This window comes from Pyricularia grisea, chromosome I, assembly GCF_004355905.1.
Source record: "Pyricularia grisea strain NI907 chromosome I, whole genome shotgun sequence".
Taxonomy (NCBI): Eukaryota; Fungi; Ascomycota; class Sordariomycetes; order Magnaporthales; family Pyriculariaceae; genus Pyricularia; species Pyricularia grisea.
This window is the reverse complement of record NC_044973.1, coordinates 3,959,896-3,978,390: the sequence shown is the minus strand read 5'-3', so window position 1 is coordinate 3,978,390 and position 18,495 is coordinate 3,959,896. Positions and strand designations below refer to the sequence as shown.

Here is an 18,495-nt window from a genome sequence, read left to right as displayed (position 1 = left end):
TGCTTGCGTACCAATGATCTGGTCCTACTTTGCACTGACATGGATTTTGTCGCAACAAACTGCAAGTTCTTCTATGAGGTGCAGGGTAGGCAGCGCAGGGATTAACGGCATTTTGTCTTTGAAATTTCAAGCAGGGATGCTTCGCCAAGTGAAAAAGGTGGGGCCTGTCTAGCAACGCCCTGCAGCTTTCTCCCCGCCAAAAGTTTTGCGACGCGGAAAAAAAGTTCAAGAAATCTAATCGCGATATCTTCCAGTTAGAGTCTTTAAAGCCATAATGCCTTCACAAACAAATCTTAGCTCTGATGAGCTGAACAGGCGAAAGGTATGTGAATTTGCCTCATATAAAAGTCTTATATATTTTTCTTGGGTAGGCAATTTCAGCAACTAATCCAACCGCACCTTACAGATTGTTGGTATCAACAAGGAGACAGTTACAAATACGATATCAACCGATTATCCTGGCGCACACTATGGCGAGGAGCACGCCTGGGACGTCAACCAGTTTGCCCAGCATCTCAACATACAATTTCACCAGAATGACCCCAACCTAGCGTCATTTAGTCTAATCGGCGTCGACGCCTCCATCGCAAATGCCTTCCGCCGTATCATGATCGCTGAGATACCTTCCCTGGCTATCGAGCGAGTTTTCATAACCAACAACACCTCTGTAATCCAGGATGAGGTGCTTGCTCAACGCCTGGGTCTCGTACCACTCAAGGGATCCAAGGAAGGCCTGCGCAAGTTCATGAAGCCCTTCAAGAGGACCGAGACGGGCGGCTTCGACAACTCGTTTGACTTCAACACAGTGAACCTCCGGCTCAACGTCAAGTGCACCCGGAACCCCGATGCGAAACCCGGCGAGAACGACCCGAACAAGGCCTACATCAAGTCCAACGTCTATGCCAGCGACATCGAGTTCGTGCCCGCCGGCCAGCAGACCGAGTACTTCTCAGGCGACGGCGCCATAGTCCCCGTGAACCCGGACATCTTGATCGCCAAGCTGCGGCCGGGCCAGGGCATCGACCTCGAGATGCACGCCCACGTCGGCTACGGCTGGGATCATGCCAAGTTCTCGCCCGTCTGCACCGCCTCGTACCGCCTCATGCCCATCATCGACATCGTCAAACCCATTGTCGGCGCCGACGCTGAAAAGTTCCGCGATTGCTTCCCCGAAGGCGTCATAAGGCTGGAACCCGTCACCGCCGCCGAGGCCAAGGAGAAGGGCAGCGGCTACGAGGGCCACAAGGGTGAGATGAAGGCCGTCGTCAACGACCCCATGCGTGACACCGTCAGCAGGGAGTGCCTTCGGCACGCCGAATTCGAGGGCAAGGTCAAGCTGGGCCGCAAGCGGGACCATTTCATATTTTCTATTGAGAGCGCCGGACAGTGGGACAGCGACGAGCTCTTCCTTGCCTCCATCGCGGAGCTCAAGTCCAAATGCAAGAAGCTAGAGGAGCAAGTTCTTAACATGGTTAGGTGAATGAAAGCATATTTAGGCTGTTTCTTGTCAATACTTGTACGTTTTCATCCAGAGGGGCTGCTAAAGAAAACGTTGCTCATCTGGCATTTTCCGATCTCTTGTGCGGATTTCCGGTTTTGTTTTACATAGATTTTCATTGGGCACGGCGTCTAGGCAAGGTTCGGTACTGAAAAAAAAGCAAATATTATATCCACCCATAAACTGTTTTGGTCTATGTTTTAAGAGGACAGATCAGATTTGATCCGGCCAGGCCCGAGAAAATCGCTTCCTAGTGAGCAAAAAGCCCAACAAACATCAACTGGACAAGCTTACGATGAAAGTCTCCAAAAGACGAGTCAGGCACTTTTCATTAGAGCGTTGCCGTCATCTGCCTTCACTTGAACTGCAGCCTGTACTGGAAAACCGTGCTCATAAAAGCCGGGTCCGTCACGGCGATCTCCTGTCCGCTGACCAAACCCAGCTCGGTCAGGGTCTTGGTGAGATTGCCCCTTGTGGCCTTCTCGAGATCGGGCGTCATCTGCACGTACAGTGACTTCCCTTCGGCGCGGATGCTGGGCTTCTTGAGTTGAGCGGCCGGCTGGACCGCGAGGTGGTCGACGAGCTCCTGCAGCGTCCAGCTCGAGTCGACCTCGAGCTGGCGAGCCTCGTTACCGCAGACGGGACAGTCGGGTTTGCGTTCGTACTTATAGGTGAAGGTGTAGATGCCGGCGTCTCCCGTGTACATCATGTAGTTCTCCTCGAGGCCGAGCGGGGGCGCGGCATTGCTGGCGATCTTGAAGGCCTCGTTGCAGCAGCTGGCGGCGATTATGGCGTTGGTGGAGGCGATGGCGGGGATGATGTTCTTGACCACGCCTTGGGTCAGAGAGTAGGTGACGCCCTGGATGCCGTACTCCTTGGCGCGTTCCGCCGCCTTCTGGAACAGCCATGTGATGTGCTCCGGGTCGTCCTTGTCCAGGGCCGGGAACGGCTTCTCCTTCTCCCAGGCGATGATGTGCGCCCACTCGATGCAGTGTTCCGGCTGGCGCGGGATGGTGGCGATGGTGCAGAGGGGGACGGCGGGCCGAGGCGCGTATATCTCAAGCTGACACTCGATGCAAGCCGTCATGGTAGGAAAGATAACCCGAGACTGGCCCTTGAAGCCTTCGGTGCCGCCGTCGATGAGCGGCTTGAAAGAGTCCGGGTTGTCCATGTCAACCATGTCGCACAGCTTGGCGTTAATCCACCGGCGAGCCTCAATGCTGTCCAGCCCACAGACGACGAGCTGGAACTGCATGTAAAAGTCATCATCGAACTCCTGAATGCGGCAGTTGTGGGGTGTGATCTTGACGCCCTTTACCCGCTTCTCGACAAACCGAGCGGCGACTTCTGCCTTGTACTTTCCAACATCATCCTTGCGGAACAGAAATTGCCTGTTCAGGTTGGAGATATCTATAGTATCTGTCCGGGGGTGAGAACATGTCAGATCAGGTCAAGTTGGATTGGCGATATTCTTGTATCTTTGAGAGTCCACGAATGTATCGATTTTGTCAAAGGTTCCATGCTTACCCATGTCGATGACATGTATGTTTTTAAAGCCAGTCAAGGCCAGGTTCTTGAGAATCTCACATCCAAGCCCGCCAGCACCTCTGGGAAAGTGAGAGTGAGTTTCCGGTCCAACTACTCAAATTTGCCAAGGATACGATCACCGTACATTACCCTGGAAGAAAATTAGTCTATTAGTGCTACATCTCTGGGGTGAAAAGACAGCAGCACATGGCCTACGTACAGAACAGACATCTTTTCCATGCTTGAGACACAGCTATCTGGGTCAAAGCTGTCCATGTCAGTGAAAGGACCTGGTTTGGTCCTTATTCTGTCCAGGTAGTGCCTGAAAAAGGATGATTGTCAGTATAAAAGACAATAGATGCACAGCATTCGACTGTCAGGTAAAGTGAATACCATCGTTGTGTGCTTGTATCGACACTGGTAACCATTTCCGTGTCCGCCGCCATCTTTGCCAGTCTTCTATGTGAATGAGACGGCGACCCGCGTAGATATACGGACAAGCAAGCGAGTAATCCAAGTACAAATTAGTTCGGGTTTTCTTAATTTGCCTGTGTTAGATGAACGTAGACATGGACTGGGACCTTTATGTAGTGAGATAACCAAGAAGAGCTGGGGCTTATGAGAGTGGAGGTGAAGTCACTGGAGGTATCCCGGCGCTTTTCCCCGCCACAAAGGCAACCTGTCGACCCTGTACAGCGGGTAGATCTCTTATCGATAAAGCTGTAGGCCTGTACCCCACAGGTTTAGCGGACTGCAGAGTCGCTACCAGAAGCTGTCTACAGGCATCATCAGCCATATTTCATCCAATTATCTTCCTCGCAAATGGCTGCTCCCGTTGCTTAAATCCTGGTCCGCTTCACCATGAAGTTACCAAACCCAACAACTTGGATGGAATCTGCTGTCGGCTCGCAATTTTGATGAGAAAATTACATTCACATTAACGCCGCACCTCTGCAGCGCATTTTGCTATTCAACGTGGAAGATGTTGCACTGAGTTCTGGTTTCTCCCATGCGCCAAGTTTGAGCGCACAAAGCGACTCCTAATTTCCAACATGGACGATTTACTCACACCTGTGAGCCAAGTGTATACTTCAAGCAAAGATAAGAAGCCACTTTTACAAGAAGTCACTTCAAGCCCTCAGCCCGTCAGCAAAAATTCCAGTGGCATAGGGGCTAGCTTGTCTAGCTACGAGGATGCCTTGGAAGCTCTCAAGGCAGAGCCTGACTATGACACCCTTTCTTGCATCCTCAATTTTCTCCTCGATGGACACACAACAAAAACACAAGGCGCAACCTACAGCATTCATCAGCCAAACCCCCTGAACTCACAGATCATACAGACGCTAGTCACCAAGATCGTGCCAAATTACTGGGAATCATTAAAAGAAGAGGCTGCTGAGGAAAATCAAGATATTTCTCGGCCACAAAGCCAACAGCCTCCTTTGCTGCGGAGACTGTTGGGTTGTCTTCTCAACTTGACTGGACTCAACGTCATCTTGACTCACTTGAGAGGACTTCTCGGTGAGCTAGGAACAAGCACGGACGAGACTCAGAGGTCAATAATGAGCTTGAATATAGCCACTCTGCTCGATCTGCTTTGTTCGCTTCTGCATGGACATGGCACCTTGCACAGAATTTGGACCAACAGCTCTCAAAGCCTGGGCAGTGAATCCATGCTTCGACCATTGACTCAGGAGTTTGTCAATGTGACTGGCGGCGGCAAGATTGTCTCATTGGCAGCGGAAGCAGAAAGGTCTGCCCGAAAAGCCTTAGGTCAAGCTAATGCATGGGTTGCTAGCAGCAAAGACTACAGTACATGGCTGGTGCGGAACATCATTAGCTGGGCTCGGGAAGATTCTTTGGAATCGACTGGAAATCCGGTCTCTCAACTACTCACCAAAGCTCTCCAGCTAGGTCACACCGGTATGATAGCCTTGAATTCACGGTCTAGAGTGATTTGGAGACCACAAAAGCTGACCTTACCCTTGCAGACCTCTTGGCGAATTATCTTGTAGAAGGACTGCTTTTAAGTACAGTCAAAAAGGATGACGAGTTATTTGAGAAAGTATTCTGCAGCCTGCCTCAGTATGATCAAAAGCGCCTCCTGATGGCCATCCTGAAATATGCTACAAATCTTTTCAGCAGCTCTGAGAGCTCAAAGGATGAAGCATCTCTTGTATCTGCAGTTGCGGGACTTGTTCAAACCATTGTTAAAGTGGACGAAAAGAGAAGGGGTATAATAGTGGAATGGCTGACCTCCGTTTCTGGTGGTGCTGCCGGTGAACATGTCGGTATTCGGCGTGCTGCCGTTGCCGTTTTAGCAGAACACCGGGAAAATATTACCGCAGTGCTGGAGAAAAGCATGGCCTTGTTTGGCGATAATCTGTACATCAAGCATGCACCACTACTGCAGCAAGAAGGTAAGTTCTTCCGCCCTTTAATCTCATTTCAGGAACATAACTGAATTTATCTCCTGCAGCGCATGCTCAGATACTGCTGCTCAGCGCTGGCTATGTTCACCGTTTGAACCCTGTCAAGCTTGCTATACTCGTTAAATCTGGCATCTACCTCAACGCTGTCTCAAGCAGGCTGAGTGCTCCCCAGACAAGGGCTCGCGTCCTGGGAATGATTGTGGGCGAAGCACTTTCGAACCTAACTCAGGGTAGTGGGAAGGCTCTCAGTTTCGACATGGATATATTGAAGACTGACGAGGCAAAATGGTATAAAACCTTGGTCGAAGTGATTGACACGGTTGGCTCTTTGGAGCCGTTGCGCCAACGTGTTAAAGCTGAACTTCCAGAATCCAAGGTCGGGACTCAGACACAGAGGCCAGCCAAACCTGTGAAGACCGTGAAGAAAACCACACCAAAGCCCGCTCCTCGGACTACCGGCTTCGTGATTGAGGAGGTCAGCGAGAGTGAAGAAGGGGATGATGATGATCTTGTTCCATACGCCAAGCCTGACTCTGATCGGGAAGACTCCGAGGATGATGCAGAGCTAGTGACTAGAGACAAGCCACGAGCTCCTGTGTATATCAGGGACTTGATCACATATCTCAGAGACTCGGAGAATTATGACAAACAGGAGCTAGCTCTGACCACAGCGCCTGTGCTAATTCGACGCAAAGCCAACTACGGAACCGAAGTCAAAGATCATGCGGAGGAGCTGGCAGCGCTTCTTGTGGGAATACAGGACAAATACAGTGTGGACAACTTTGAGTCTTTAAGGACCCAAGGAATGGTCTCCATAATCATAGCCCAGCCGCAGAAGATGGGACCCTGGTTTGCAAAAACATTTTTCGATGGCGACTACAGTCTCTCGCAGCGCGCTTCTGTCCTGACCGTGCTGGGACTTGCGGCAAGGGAGATAGCAGGCTTTGAGCGGTCTGAATATTCAGAGTCTGCAGCTTTTCCATCCAAAAAGCTACCGCAAAAGGTAGAGCAGTTCTACCTGGCGCAAACCGGACAAAATCGGATTGCCGAGGGTTCAAATCTGAAGGCGCTGCCTCCAAATGCCATAGACGGCATTGCACAATCAATAACAGCAGGCTTCCTGGCACCAATGGTGGCAAACGCGGCAGACGAACAGACAGGACCCGATTTGCTTAAGCTATCATCGTTCGCCTCCCGGTTACAGCAGAGGCAAGGCACTGGCCACTCACCTTTGCAGAAGAGCCAGAAGAAGGCAGGCGTTCGTGCGATACCAAACACCACAGCCCAGTTGATATCCACATCATTTTTCTTCCCCCTAACTGCACGCTTCCAGGCTGCGCTGAGCTCGTCGACGTCACGGGCTAGGACCATTGTCTTACAACCCGAGCTACTCACCCACCTCCTCCGCACATTGGGCATTCTGGTGCACGCAGCCGGCCCCTCGACGCTGTCCCTTCCAGACATGACGGCCGAGCTCTGGGGCCTGCTGCTAGGCAGCGCAGTCCGGGCACGATGTGCGGGAGACCTGAGTGTGACGCGCGCGGCACTGTTTGCGCTGCTGGCGTTGCTCGAGGTCAACGGGAACGAGGAGCTGCGGATGCGCGACATCTGCCGGGAACTAGCGCGCGAGGTGGTTGAGACGCAGGAATGGGTAGCGCATGTCTTCGAGAACACACGCGGCGGCGATGGGGAAGGTGGCGAGGAGAACGAGGTCAAGATGTTGGCTGCTGGGGTGCTCATTCGGCTCAGGGATGCCATGGAGAGGTTCCGGGCCTTTTTGATTGGAGACATGATTGGGTGAGGCTTGACTTTTTGTCCTAGCGGCTGCACTCAGCAAGAACTTTTTTTCTCTGGGTCCCCAATTTGACCATGAATATATCTCAAGCTACTCCCCTGGCTCAGGGGTTCACCAACCCTTCTGTTCCTCTTACCTACCCTGCACTTGATGGCCGGAAAACATGGGTAGGAGTGGGGCCCATGACGGAAGAGCGACCCATAAAAAAGTCCAGAGGTATGTCGGCGCAATCGAACGATTGCGATGCGATGATTTCAAATCAACTGAGAACATCAACTGCACACATTCTTTCACACAACAAACCGTGACAATGGGACAGCAAGCTTCAGCACCAGCAAAGATGCGTGAGTGGAGGCCTGGAACTGCAGATAAAGACGGCTTTTTTTGTCGAACCCTACAACTAATACAGACATGTGCGCATGCAGCTGCAACCACCGCGCCGGCGCAACCCTCCAAAGCAGCCGACGCCAACAATCCCAAGGTGCGTTTTCCTTTTTTTTTTTTTTTTTTTTTTTTTTTTTTTTTTTTTTTTTTTTTTTTCCTTCAGCGAGTTCACCATGCGCTTGTTTGGGGCGGACACGACTCTCAAAAAGTGAAGGGATGATCTGACCTAAAAATTTGCACCAGCCTTGCTGTGTTTGCAAAGATGAAAAGGCAGCACGCGACGAGTGCATGCTCTTCTCCAACGCCAAGGATCCAGCCGAGGATTGCAAGACAAAGATAGAACAGTACAAGAGCTGCATGGCTGGCTTTGGATTCAAGGTCTGAATGGGCCCTTGTGTGCCTAGGATTCGGTCGGGCGATCGAGAGGCATAGACTGTACTATAAGAACGAGGGGCCACTTGAGCCAACCCAGTGTACCAACAACAAACTACCTGCATCGAACGAGCGGCTGAGACATAATAGACACGGCGTTTTTGTTTAGGAGGTATGAACAATATAGAAGAGGCTAGCAGGTCTCTTGCATATTTTGACAGCCCATTGAATGGTTAAACGGTTGGGTTGTTATCGAAGCTATGTGGTTTACATACATACCACTCGTATCGTGTATGCACTGCAACAACCTTTTACATCCTGACCAAATCCAGGGAAAATCATCGACATTTCTCCTCTGAGGCCGGCTAGGAGAACAGAGTTTCTCGTCCATCCTCTCAAATCCCGGTCTTCCGCTAGGTCGTTTGCAACATCTTCACTAGAGGTAGAGTTTGAGCAGGAAGGCCCCGAAGCTCACGACACATCGACCATATTACCTCTGTTGCCTTTGGACTCCTCGTCACCGGCATCTGGGTGCGTGATGCTGGTGGCTGGCAACTCTGCAGCTCTCTTCTCTATCACGTTATAGCCGGCTTCAAAGTAACGCCGAAGGCTATTCAATTCTCGCTCCAGAGCTGTCAACTTGGTGGCGATGGTCGACTGGGTTGTTTGTCTTTGATTCAGCAACTCCACTAGCTTGCTTAGGTCTTTTCCTCGAGTGTGGTTGCTTGAAGGCAAGAAAAACAACACGGTCAGCTGATTTCCTGGGCTTTGTCCTGGTCGCGGTATTGAGGTCACATACACTTTGGTGCTCAGTGTAGTGATCCGGCCTTTGGCTCTCTTCTTGACGCCTTCAACTTTTGTCAAGTAGTTGGCACGGATCTTCTCGACTCGTTCATCAAGGCGTTTCTGGATCTGTAGGTCAGGTAGGATGTCAGAATGGTATTGTACCTTCGTTATACAATATTTCCTTGTGAGAGCCAGATCCGCGCGGAGCAAGCTGGGGTTGATATCACCAACTTCAATTGCTTTGGGATCCGGTGCCACTGTCGGCAAGTCCTCAGGCTCGTCATCGGACGGCGGAGCTCGGGTTCTGACGGATTGTTTCTTTGGGGGCATGGCGACTCAAACGAAAGCTATGGAGGAAGCTGACTGTCGTTTCGATGAATGGTTTCGGCGTGATTGTCGGGTTGATGTCCTGGTGGCTGCGATAGCGCCGCAAGAGTTTGAGCCAGAATCGAGCGGTTTCTTTTATAACCGTGCTTTCCTGATAGTTGTTGTGAGGATTTCTGTCTGTGTTCACGGTTCGGAAGTCGGTAGCTGCTGGAAACCTACACCTTCCCATTTCGGTTTGCTGGACCTTGGTCGACCATGTGGCATGCTTAAACGGGAAGGGGCTCTAGAAACTGCTTCTTCCTAATGGACTACAGCACTGAGGTGTTTGGCCATGCAGTGTGCAAGACTGCAAAATTTGGTCCGTTTCTACACCAAGGGAGGATTTGCAACCCCCAAAACGGTAGTATTCCTCAAGTCTATAAATTCTTTGCACATTCATACATGCTGGGAGGTATTGTAGCACGCAGATAGCACCTAGAAGATAGTAAACCTTGGTGCTGGAAGAACATATCTCTTCGCGAGGAGAGCTGCATGATCGCTGAGTGGCTACCTAGGCAGCCAGCTCAAACATTTAATTACATCCATTGAATTTCTTTCTGGGAGGACTTTATCGATTTCATACCATCGATCATCGGGCGTATGGAGCGAGTTAGTATATATCTGAGAATAAGGGTTGGGGTTAAAGGACCCTTGAGACAAACCTTGAGATAAGATAAGGCGATGTCCAGGGTTTGCCCCGCCAAAATTTTCTCAGGTCGGAGTTTCCTTCAACGACGTGATCCGCGCGTTGGTCCCATCCCCAGATACTAAGATCCAGCTGCCAAACCGTCCTCGTTCGGCATTCCACAATGGGTCTCGCCGCCCCAAAGAAGTGAGTGGCCCAGTCGCCGTCTTTTGCGCCTCCAAGCTGACATCAACCAACAGCAAGCGCAAGCTTGGCAACGACCCGAACAATACGAGATGGAGCCGTAACACCGAAAACTTTGGGCACCGTATGCTTCGGTCCCAGGGCTGGGAGCCCGGACAGTACCTAGGACCACAAGATGCCTCCCACGCCGTATACCATACGGCAGCGAGCGCGTCTCACATCAAGGTGGCGCTCAAGGAGGACAACCTAGGGCTGGGCGCCAAGATGAACCGTAGTGACGAGTGCACCGGCCTCAACGCCTTCAAGGAGATGCTGGCGAGGCTGAATGGCAAGTCGGAGGCTGCGATCGAGAAGGATAAGAAGGCCAGGGAGACCCATGCGATGAACGTTTACGTGGAGCGCAAATTCGGGACGATGCGCTTCGTAAGCGGCGGCTTTCTCGTCGGCGACGTTATCCAAGAGAAGAAGGAGGAGGCAAAGGCGGAGAGCACAGATGCGACACCAGAGCCTACAGAGACATCCTTGAAAAAGGAGAAGAAACGCAAGGCTGGGCGAGACGATGAAGAAGAAGCACAATCCAAGGAGGAGCGACGGAGAGCCAAAAAGCAGAAGAAGTCCATGAAAGAGACGGTTTCTGCCGGTGAAGACGTTACATCCGAAGAGGAATCGGCAAAATCCAAGAGTAAAAAGAGCCACAAGAGCAAAAAGGAGAAGAAGCGGAGGAAAGAGGAATCGGCTTCTGAAGAGCAGGAATCAGAGGACGAGGAGAGCCGTGAGAAGCGGAGGAAAAAGGAAAAGAAAGAACGCAAAGAGAGGAGAAGGGAGAAACGGGAAAAGAAGTTGAAAAAGAAGCAGCAGCGTGAGGAGGACAGTTCGTCTTCGGAGGCGAACTCGGACGACGAGACCACTACGGTCGATACCGGCGCCTCCACGCCCGTTGCCAGTGGTACTTCAACTCCTGTCTCGCAAGTATCGGTTCGTCACCTTGCCAGGAGACGCTTCATTGCTCAAAAGCGGATGGCAATGAAAGATCAACAAGCACTGAATCAGGTAAGGCACAACTCACCCGAAAGTAAATCCTAGGACCATGATGCTGACCTCTTTGAAGATATTCATGATAAAATCATCATAAAGATTACTAGCCAGCGACAGTTATTTCTCATACAAATAAACATACTCTTGTTATGATCTTTGATCCACAATTATTTGTTTTCGTCACTCAGTATCCACGCCATCATGCGGCCCGAATACCTCAATTCCCGGTTCAGTCTCGTTCCATTGGATTGACAAGATATAGGTTGATATCCAACCACGGCGTAATCATATGGTGATGTGTTTACTCGGCCCTCGTCAGATTTGAGCTTGGCGCAAGTGAAAAAGAGCACCAGCTCGCCTTATGACCTACTGAGTTGTCTTGACCTACCTAGGTATGCATTAATTTTGAGATGTCGCAGCTCGGTTCAGGTGTTTCCCTCGCCAAGCTTGTGAGTGACATCAAACCTCTTAGTCGCGCCCTTGAGGTTGCCAATCATGGAATGATACTAAACCTGAAGAACACTTGGTGCGAGCTGGTCCCCTCTCTGGGGTGTACAAATTACATCGATCCTGAGGCACCAATGCAAGACGAAACCGAAGGTTGCAGTCTGTAGGGGCGAATAGAATAAACTTGTGAGCGTTTTTTCGACGCCCTGCTAGAGAAAGAAACATATCCTCCCCCATGGTGCAATCGTTGAGTTTATGGACTTTTATGATCACGGATTTGAGCGAAGCATAGAGCGATTATGAGCATGATGATACTAAGGCTCAAACGGAAGTATCTGAAAAGGCAGCATTACAACGGAGAGAAAGATCCCGTTACAGGCGTGGCAGGAGGAGCACAAGTCGGGGGAGATACTGAAGCCCAGATTAAGTATACAGCCGATCTCATAATCGTCGGCGCGGACTCGGCATTTACGAACACTCCCGATCAAGGTCCTTTTCAAAATCGGCAAGCCAAGTCTCCAGTGGTCCATCAAACGGGAGCGTAGATGATGATTACCGCGACTTTTTCTCCAGTTCAGCGTTTAATACTGACCCCTGGAACTCTCCTCTGATCCCATTCAGCTTGAAATAGGGACGATACGGAGTGTGCTACACAGCATCTGCGGAACGGTGAAGTCTTGCCAGGAGTAGTGAACAGTCCTGAGATCGAGATTTATGACTCCAAGTACACTGGGGGATGATTTGCACCAAGGGCCTCCCTTTGTTAAGCTTACCACATTTCAAGATCCGGAGAAGCAGAGGCAGCCTCTGTTCCGTTGGCTATGGGTCCCACATGACCATTATGGTCTTAATTCGAGAGCAGGAGACTCTGACACGCTTGGAAAGGCATTTTCGGCAGGGTCTCTTGAACTTCGAGAGTCTTCAGGTTGGTTCTGTTGATCTCTAATCACCACCTCGCTCATCTCTTCTCCGCTTCGTGTTATGTCTGCAACAGCTCATTTACTCTGCTACAAAAATGTTGGCCAAGTCCCATCTGGACTATGATGACCAGCCCAAAGTCATCACTCTGCTAAAAGAGCTGGAACAAATCTTTGGTGGTGGCCCCAAACTTGCCGTGAATGGCAGACATGTTTCGTTCATGGAGCCAGGCTACCACAACATATCTCTGGGTCGCCTAGACAGCTTCGGTGACATCTCAGCGAGAGAGCTTGTTGCGAAATGACTATGTATGCCGTATATACTGCATACAAAATATTCGGGTCTCGGACAAACTGGGGATCCTAATTTGTATTCCAACCAAACCTTGATGCAAGCTCAACACGACCAGATCAGTTGAACTCGTGATATTCAACAGACTATCTGTCGGACGGAACATGCACATTGAGGCTCTGCCTTCATACCTGCCAAATGCGGTGGATTGTTGGGTGAGTAACTGTGAGTCAATGGTCTTTTTTTCAGACTGAAGCAAAGCTTGCCCTCAACTTCGTAAGAAGTATGGTTCGAGTCACTAGAAATGCCTCGAAAATGAACCACTCAGAGAGCCATCCAATTCGATGCTTCTATCCCCGTATCTTACGCCAACTCTACATGACTTCTGCCACTTGAAAACCACCAGAGCTGGTCTATGAGCTGCATATGATGCTTCCAGGGGCTACTCCAAGTATTTTCTAACACATATCTATCAAGTCATTCCTAGCCCAGCTCTCGGACAGACAGAGCCGGGATCTAAAGCGTCTTACAGGAGGCAATTTTCTCAGTCGTGGTGCATTTCCTCATTAGTCTTGCCCACCTTTCGAGCGATTCGCCAAGGCGAGATTCTCACTTGTTGGCTACAAGCGGCCTGATAATTGAGGTCATTGATCAAGTTCCAAAACTAGACAAGTTGTTTGAGAGAGCCGTGGTTCTGCCAGTGGACCTTGCGGCTGTATTTAACTTGACCTTGTTGAGCTATATCGGGCAGATGTACTACAAAAGCATACAAAAGCTGGCACGTTGCGTCTACGACTTGGGTTGCAGACTTTTGGATCTGTTCCGCTAAAAGAAATGTTTGATCTTTACAGGATTCAGATATCAGAACCAACCATCAGGCCGTCGCCTGCTGCAAACAGCCATCTGCTCGAGAAAGAAATAATGCCGTCACTACACAAGCTCGAGTGATCTGGACTCTTGCTTCCACATCTCAATTATCGAATTCTTGGGAGACTTGGGGAAGAGATAGAGGCCATGACGAGTATTATGGAAAGCAGACACATCATCCTGCTCGATATCAGCGATACCAGGCGACGAGAGGAAAGTATTACGGTATAGATCGGCAGACTGTCAGCGAATCAGAAGACGCCTGGATTAAGCGGTCGATTGCTCAGGGCAGCCCAGATCGTTCTAGTCACACAACCAAGTGGCAATATGACGGAAAAGATGGCTCATTAAGGATAACGAACGGATGTTATCACGCGATTCTCAACAGCATACACAATTTGTGAGATACGTTAAGAACTTGGAAAATACCCGTACGTATAACTTGAAACCCCTTAATCGTCATTAGCTAGATTTTCAAGCCTTTCCTATGTTGACAGCCCCTGTTTTGCCTAAAACGGTGTACAATCTAACCGTGTGAATATTGATGGGATGTCGTTGGGTCGTATGTAGATCAAGGCCGAAATCAACTTTGCAAAAGACCACCAAGAACCAGCAATTTATGCATTCATTTTCGCCACCGCCGTCTCCCTACCGCTCTAATCTGTAGCATCCATCTTTGGAATGATCACGGCAGACATCCGCGAGATGGCAGTGAGGCAGTGGCTATATTGGGCTGTCGCTCTTCCGGTTACGACTCCGGTGATTCTGCTTGGTCTCTACTAGATGGTAGAACTTGATAACGTCCTCAAGCAATTTGCGACGGGGGCCACGCGAGATGAGGGTCAATGGCGATGTGGCAACCCTCAACCTCGTGCCATACCCAGTGAGGTATACAGTACTTCCAGACGTGAATACCGCTACAGCTACGTGCGACTACTTCTCCTCATCGTCCAAGAGTGGGCCTTACACGTCATCACCGTCGTCGCCGCCAGGAGTAGCACTCCCACCAATACGTGCACCAAAGAAACGCATCATCTCCTGTCAGAGCCACCGGCGATTAGCCTCTTGAGCCGGGCTTTGCCATGGAGGCCACCGGCGCGAAGCTCAGGCCTGCCCCATATCCGCAGTCCCCCGGACATCTTGAAAGACGGAGGAATGAACTAATCATACAACGGGCTGTTGGGGCGAGCCTGAAGATGCCCTCTTGGATTCCCTGAGTGTGGCAGAACGCTTGACATCGGGATTTCCACAGTGTATCCACGCAATGTTGAGGGACTTTTGTTCATATTTTTTCTTTTTCTAACAAGCACTTATGAATTACACATGCAAATCAGGAAAGTTAAAGACAGAGCAGACAAAAGGGAACTGCTTTCGAGGTATTGGCTGCCATGTTCATCAGAATCACCTTGTGGCCACGTTCACCATCCAATTCATTCCTAGTCTGCATGTTTGGACAAACAATATAGTGACCAATAATAGTTGTGTCATTTGAGCAGCAAAGGAAGGTTTTTGGGAGGCCTAGAATGTCCGGTTTAAACAATTGGTGACGTCCTTGTGATGATGCCTTGCATACCCAGTGTTGACCTATTTAGCATTGGTTCGAACTAGTTACTGGATCAAGGAGATGTAGTCGCGAGTCAGGACTGCACCCTCTCTGAGATGATCTAAAATCCAAAAGCGGGAACTAAGTATGTAGTATCTGCGTGACAAAGTCGACAACAGGTCTGCGGAGGACTGCAAGAGAGAGAAGAAAAAAAAAGGGTCCTTCAACAAGATATCGGCTGGCAGAAAAGCATGATCCCATCCATGTCTTGCCTTCCCCGCTTGTCCCCTCTTCCTCTTTCGAGTATGATTTGCGTGTTGAACATGGGGGAAAGCAGACAGCGGCCGCCCGGATTGACCATCCGTCCAGTAGCAAATACCCAAGGTAACTACTGTACGGAGTACGGGTCATGCATGGGATTTTGGAAGGGGAAAAAAAGGAAGTGAAAGTCGTGCAGGGTCTAGAACTTGCAAAGAATCATACCGGATAATACGTGTCGGTTTATGTTGGTTGTGCCTGCAGCTCTACGGCCGTCCGAAAAAACTCCGGCCGATGTGTGCATGATTTTTTTTTATTTTATTTTTTTGAGAGGGCGGTTTGTTTACGTCCAGAGCTAGTTCTAGTCCCTCCCCTTTGCCAAGGCTCAACTGCGAGTGTACTTCGTAGCGTAGTGGAGTTTGGTATGGTACTACGGCATGGGACTTGCAGATGAGGCGGGTATCCGATATGCAGCTTATTACGGAGGTATTATGATTTGTGTTATTTGTGTGTATGTGTGTGTGTGTGTGTGTCCCCTTATTACCAGTAGTACACATAAAATAAACCAAGCCATTCTAATGCAAATATGTGCCCATTTTCCGGCATGGGCTAGGGTGCGGGGCTGCTAGAGGATGGGGTGGTTTTTCTCTCCTATCATAAGTTGTCCAAGAAAGCCAAGGCAGGTTGCAGATTGGACGAGCAATTGGTTGGATTTAATTCAGCTCATGTGGACCTATTGTCACCCAGCACACCAAGCTGTGTCTGGTTTAGAGTGTCACCCGAAAATCAAAAGTTACTTTGTATGGTTTGTATCTAGTCGTACGTGCGAGGAGGGTTCTTTTTGGTGGACAAACTGGGATACAAAAGCAGATGGTGTGAAGTACATCAGAGAAGAAGAAAAAAAACATTGGAACAAATTGTTTGTTTGGTTGATCATAAAGTTTTGGACCTTTTTCAGGTGAAGGAATACAAAGCCAAATAAAGTAGTCAAAAGTGCTGGGGACAAGGTTTACTATAATACTGAAAGGCGATGTATTGGTCTGGAAGGTGAGATAGGTCTAGGTAGCTTCCATTGATAGGTAGGTAGACCTACCTACCTATCTACCTACGTACCAATGAATATGCAGAGCGGTTAATGCAACGCGACATCAGCCCATGGCGAGGTAGCACTAAAGACTGCCCACTCACATGCAACAAAATGTAGAGAGATGGGTACCTACCTACCAAATAGCAGTATTGTTTCTCGTATAGTATACTTACCACATCAGTAGACTTGAGATATGCAGCGCAACCCTCCCACCCTCCGTGGTACGCGCAATCTTCAGTGTGTCCGTTGCTGACTCGCTAATCAAGCAAGGCGCAACCAGCAGTCCGAGACGGAGCTCCGCGGTTATGTACCCACATGCGGGGGAGCCCATCGAGATGTTGTCCAACCAAGGTAGTCCTTACTTTTTACTCTTTTTCTGCTAGACGTTTGTCCCTCTCAAGGCATACTATACTTGGCGTCTATACTTTTCTTCGGGAAACATATTACAAAGTAAGCACCGTTGCCAGCCAATTACCGACGGTGCCCTCATCGAAGCTTGAATAATTAGCCAGTTATCTGATTCGTTTTTTTTTTTCTTCTTTTTTTTCACGGCAGGCTAGGGGGTGCACTATTCTACTGAGTAGTCCAGGGTAGATGTGAAATAGATGCTAATTCAAGTAGATCCAACTCTCTGGTTTTGGCCACTGGCGCTAACAGGCAGCTACGACACCGCTTTTTGCTGAGGGATTGCATGTGGCTTTGGCTGTTTTGGTGTCTACAGTATCTTTGTTTGTCTGGTGCCATCGGCCATCGGATTCTGGGTTGGGTTTAAGAGGGACAGGGGAAAAGGGTAATAATTATTTGCCCCAAGAAAAAAAAAAAAAAAAAAAAAACGATCTTTATCCGAGCTCAGCCACACAGGGAGAACAAAGGAACGTCATTTCAGCTATCTAAACTACCTTACCTTGTCTCTACCCGAATACAGACAAAATGATAGATCTGCCGTCCACATGGACGAGCTCACATTCCGGTCTTTGTGCAAGCTACGCCATCACGTTTGTTCTCGAACCCAAAGGGGATGTGCGCGCCTGCAACGCCATGACGACGAGATACGAATCGACCTCCCGCTGTTATTCTTTACGTCCTCGTCACACTGCGCACAGCGAGCGGTCATGGAGATTAAAAGCAAACCGAGGGGGTTTTACAGCAGAGGCGGCAGCGGAAGTAGCAGGAGCAGGAGCAGCAACAACACCAGCAGGTCCGCATCCAGCGGTCGTCGAGACAGGAGCAGCAGTAGTCGCCAAACATCGAAGCTCAGGGAGTTTGTCCCCGTGCANCCCCCCCCAAAAAAAAAAAAAAAAAGAAAAAAAAGAAAAGTGGAACACGCAACCCAATCACGCCCCCATTTTTGACGGCAAACTGTCCAAGAACACACTGGCAAAAAATTTAAATTAACAAGCACATTGGACTTTGCGGGGAAGGAACCTCGTCCTGTTATTGACATCAGCGGCTGAACGGGCAGGGATTAACACACTTTGAGTACCTAGTCTTTTTACCAAGCCCTTAATCGGAGGACTGAGTAGGTACCTTAGGTAAATTTAAGACGCCAATATAGGCAAGGGGGGTGAAGGGGCTTTTAGGGGAGATGCAACATCCACTAACGAACCTACCACGTAGCTTAACTGCAAGCCCGCACCAGCTTTCCGGTACCCACATCGGCTACGCTAGGCAGCTTCTGCAGTGTCTCTACCTTAGTCTAGAACTAGTGTCCCTGCTAAGATATGTACTATCGTAGTATATACGATCATACCATACAGGGACACTACTCATAGTAGAGTTGCGAATTCAACTTCTTAATCATCTTGTCATGGATTGCAGGTACCTTGGCTTGCTGGTAAAGGTAGTATTTACCGTGGTATGTATTACTTTGATAGGTGCACATACCCCATGCGACAAGGACTAGGATCTTTTGGGTTTCTGGTAGGGAACCCGCCATTGGCATGCTTGCATGGTTCCCAAGGTCCATATTTCTTGGTGATTGGTATTCCAATTGGATGAATTGGTTGCACTTCCCCAGAATGTGAGTGAGGTACTTGCAGGTATCTACCTAAGGTACCTAT

At 49.6% G+C, this 18,495-nt stretch overlaps 7 protein-coding genes across 7 annotated transcripts; 5 read left to right on the top strand and 2 right to left on the bottom strand.

Moving 5' to 3' along the window:
* Positions 1 to 227: 227 nt before the first annotated feature.
* PgNI_06251 (uncharacterized protein) lies at positions 228 to 2,576 on the top strand. Its single transcript, XM_031126277.1, has 2 exons — positions 228 to 322; positions 407 to 2,576. The coding sequence occupies exons 1-2, from the start codon at positions 275 to 277 to the stop codon at positions 1,478 to 1,480; spliced, it is 1,122 nt and encodes a 373-aa protein (XP_030981929.1). The 5' UTR covers positions 228 to 274; the 3' UTR covers positions 1,481 to 2,576.
* On the bottom strand, positions 228 to 3,629 carry PgNI_06250 (uncharacterized protein). Its single transcript, XM_031126276.1, has 5 exons — positions 3,419 to 3,629; positions 3,246 to 3,347; positions 3,026 to 3,105; positions 405 to 2,917; positions 228 to 320 (listed from the first exon to the last, which is right to left on the bottom strand). The coding sequence occupies exons 1-4, from the start codon at positions 3,469 to 3,471 to the stop codon at positions 1,854 to 1,856; spliced, it is 1,299 nt and encodes a 432-aa protein (XP_030981910.1). The 5' UTR covers positions 3,472 to 3,629; the 3' UTR covers positions 228 to 320; positions 405 to 1,853.
* A 355-nt stretch (positions 3,630 to 3,984) lies between these two features.
* PgNI_06249 (uncharacterized protein) lies at positions 3,985 to 7,450 on the top strand (the record flags this gene model as incomplete). Its single annotated transcript, XM_031126275.1, has 3 exons — positions 3,985 to 4,948; positions 5,017 to 5,445; positions 5,505 to 7,450. Coding segments are annotated over 3 exons (3,147 nt in total), but the record flags the coding sequence as incomplete, so codon positions are not given.
* Positions 7,451 to 7,505: 55 nt separating this feature from the next.
* PgNI_06248 (uncharacterized protein) lies at positions 7,506 to 8,307 on the top strand. Its single transcript, XM_031126274.1, has 3 exons — positions 7,506 to 7,596; positions 7,678 to 7,733; positions 7,880 to 8,307. The coding sequence occupies exons 1-3, from the start codon at positions 7,563 to 7,565 to the stop codon at positions 8,018 to 8,020; spliced, it is 231 nt and encodes a 76-aa protein (XP_030983267.1). The 5' UTR covers positions 7,506 to 7,562; the 3' UTR covers positions 8,021 to 8,307.
* PgNI_06247 (uncharacterized protein) lies at positions 8,245 to 9,124 on the bottom strand (the record flags this gene model as incomplete). The annotated part of the gene is made up of 2 exons (XM_031126273.1): positions 8,245 to 8,920; positions 8,957 to 9,124. 2 exons carry the CDS (start codon positions 9,122 to 9,124, stop codon positions 8,480 to 8,482), a joined length of 609 nt encoding a protein of 202 aa, XP_030982684.1. The 3' UTR covers positions 8,245 to 8,479.
* A 777-nt stretch (positions 9,125 to 9,901) lies between these two features.
* Positions 9,902 to 11,072, top strand: PgNI_06246 (uncharacterized protein; the record flags this gene model as incomplete). Its single annotated transcript, XM_031126272.1, has 2 exons — positions 9,902 to 9,992; positions 10,046 to 11,072. Exons 1-2 carry the CDS (start codon positions 9,970 to 9,972, stop codon positions 11,070 to 11,072), a joined length of 1,050 nt encoding a protein of 349 aa, XP_030982685.1. The 5' UTR covers positions 9,902 to 9,969.
* A 3,258-nt stretch (positions 11,073 to 14,330) lies between these two features.
* Positions 14,331 to 14,711, top strand: PgNI_06245 (uncharacterized protein; the record flags this gene model as incomplete). Its single annotated transcript, XM_031126271.1, has 1 exon — positions 14,331 to 14,711. One exon carries the CDS (start codon positions 14,331 to 14,333, stop codon positions 14,709 to 14,711), a length of 381 nt encoding a protein of 126 aa, XP_030982686.1.
* Positions 14,712 to 18,495: the final 3,784 nt, after the last annotated feature.

Coding starts and splice junctions, on each gene's coding strand:
- PgNI_06248 (XM_031126274.1), top strand. CDS start 7,563: ATGGGACAGCAAGCTTCAGCACCAGCAAAGATGC. Junction 7,597..7,677: donor TTCAGCACCAGCAAAGATGC/GTGAGTGGAGGC, acceptor GTGCGCATGCAG/CTGCAACCACCGCGCCGGCG. Junction 7,734..7,879: donor CCGACGCCAACAATCCCAAG/GTGCGTTTTCCT, acceptor AATTTGCACCAG/CCTTGCTGTGTTTGCAAAGA.
- PgNI_06250 (XM_031126276.1), bottom strand. CDS start 3,471: ATGGCGGCGGACACGGAAATGGTTACCAGTGTCGATACAAGCACACAA. Junction 3,348..3,418: donor GATACAAGCACACAACGATG/GTATTCACTTTA, acceptor ATCCTTTTTCAG/GCACTACCTGGACAGAATAA. Junction 2,918..3,025: donor CATACATGTCATCGACATGG/GTAAGCATGGAA, acceptor ACCCCCGGACAG/ATACTATAGATATCTCCAAC.
- PgNI_06251 (XM_031126277.1), top strand. CDS start 275: ATGCCTTCACAAACAAATCTTAGCTCTGATGAGCTGAACAGGCGAAAG. Junction 323..406: donor ATGAGCTGAACAGGCGAAAG/GTATGTGAATTT, acceptor CGCACCTTACAG/ATTGTTGGTATCAACAAGGA.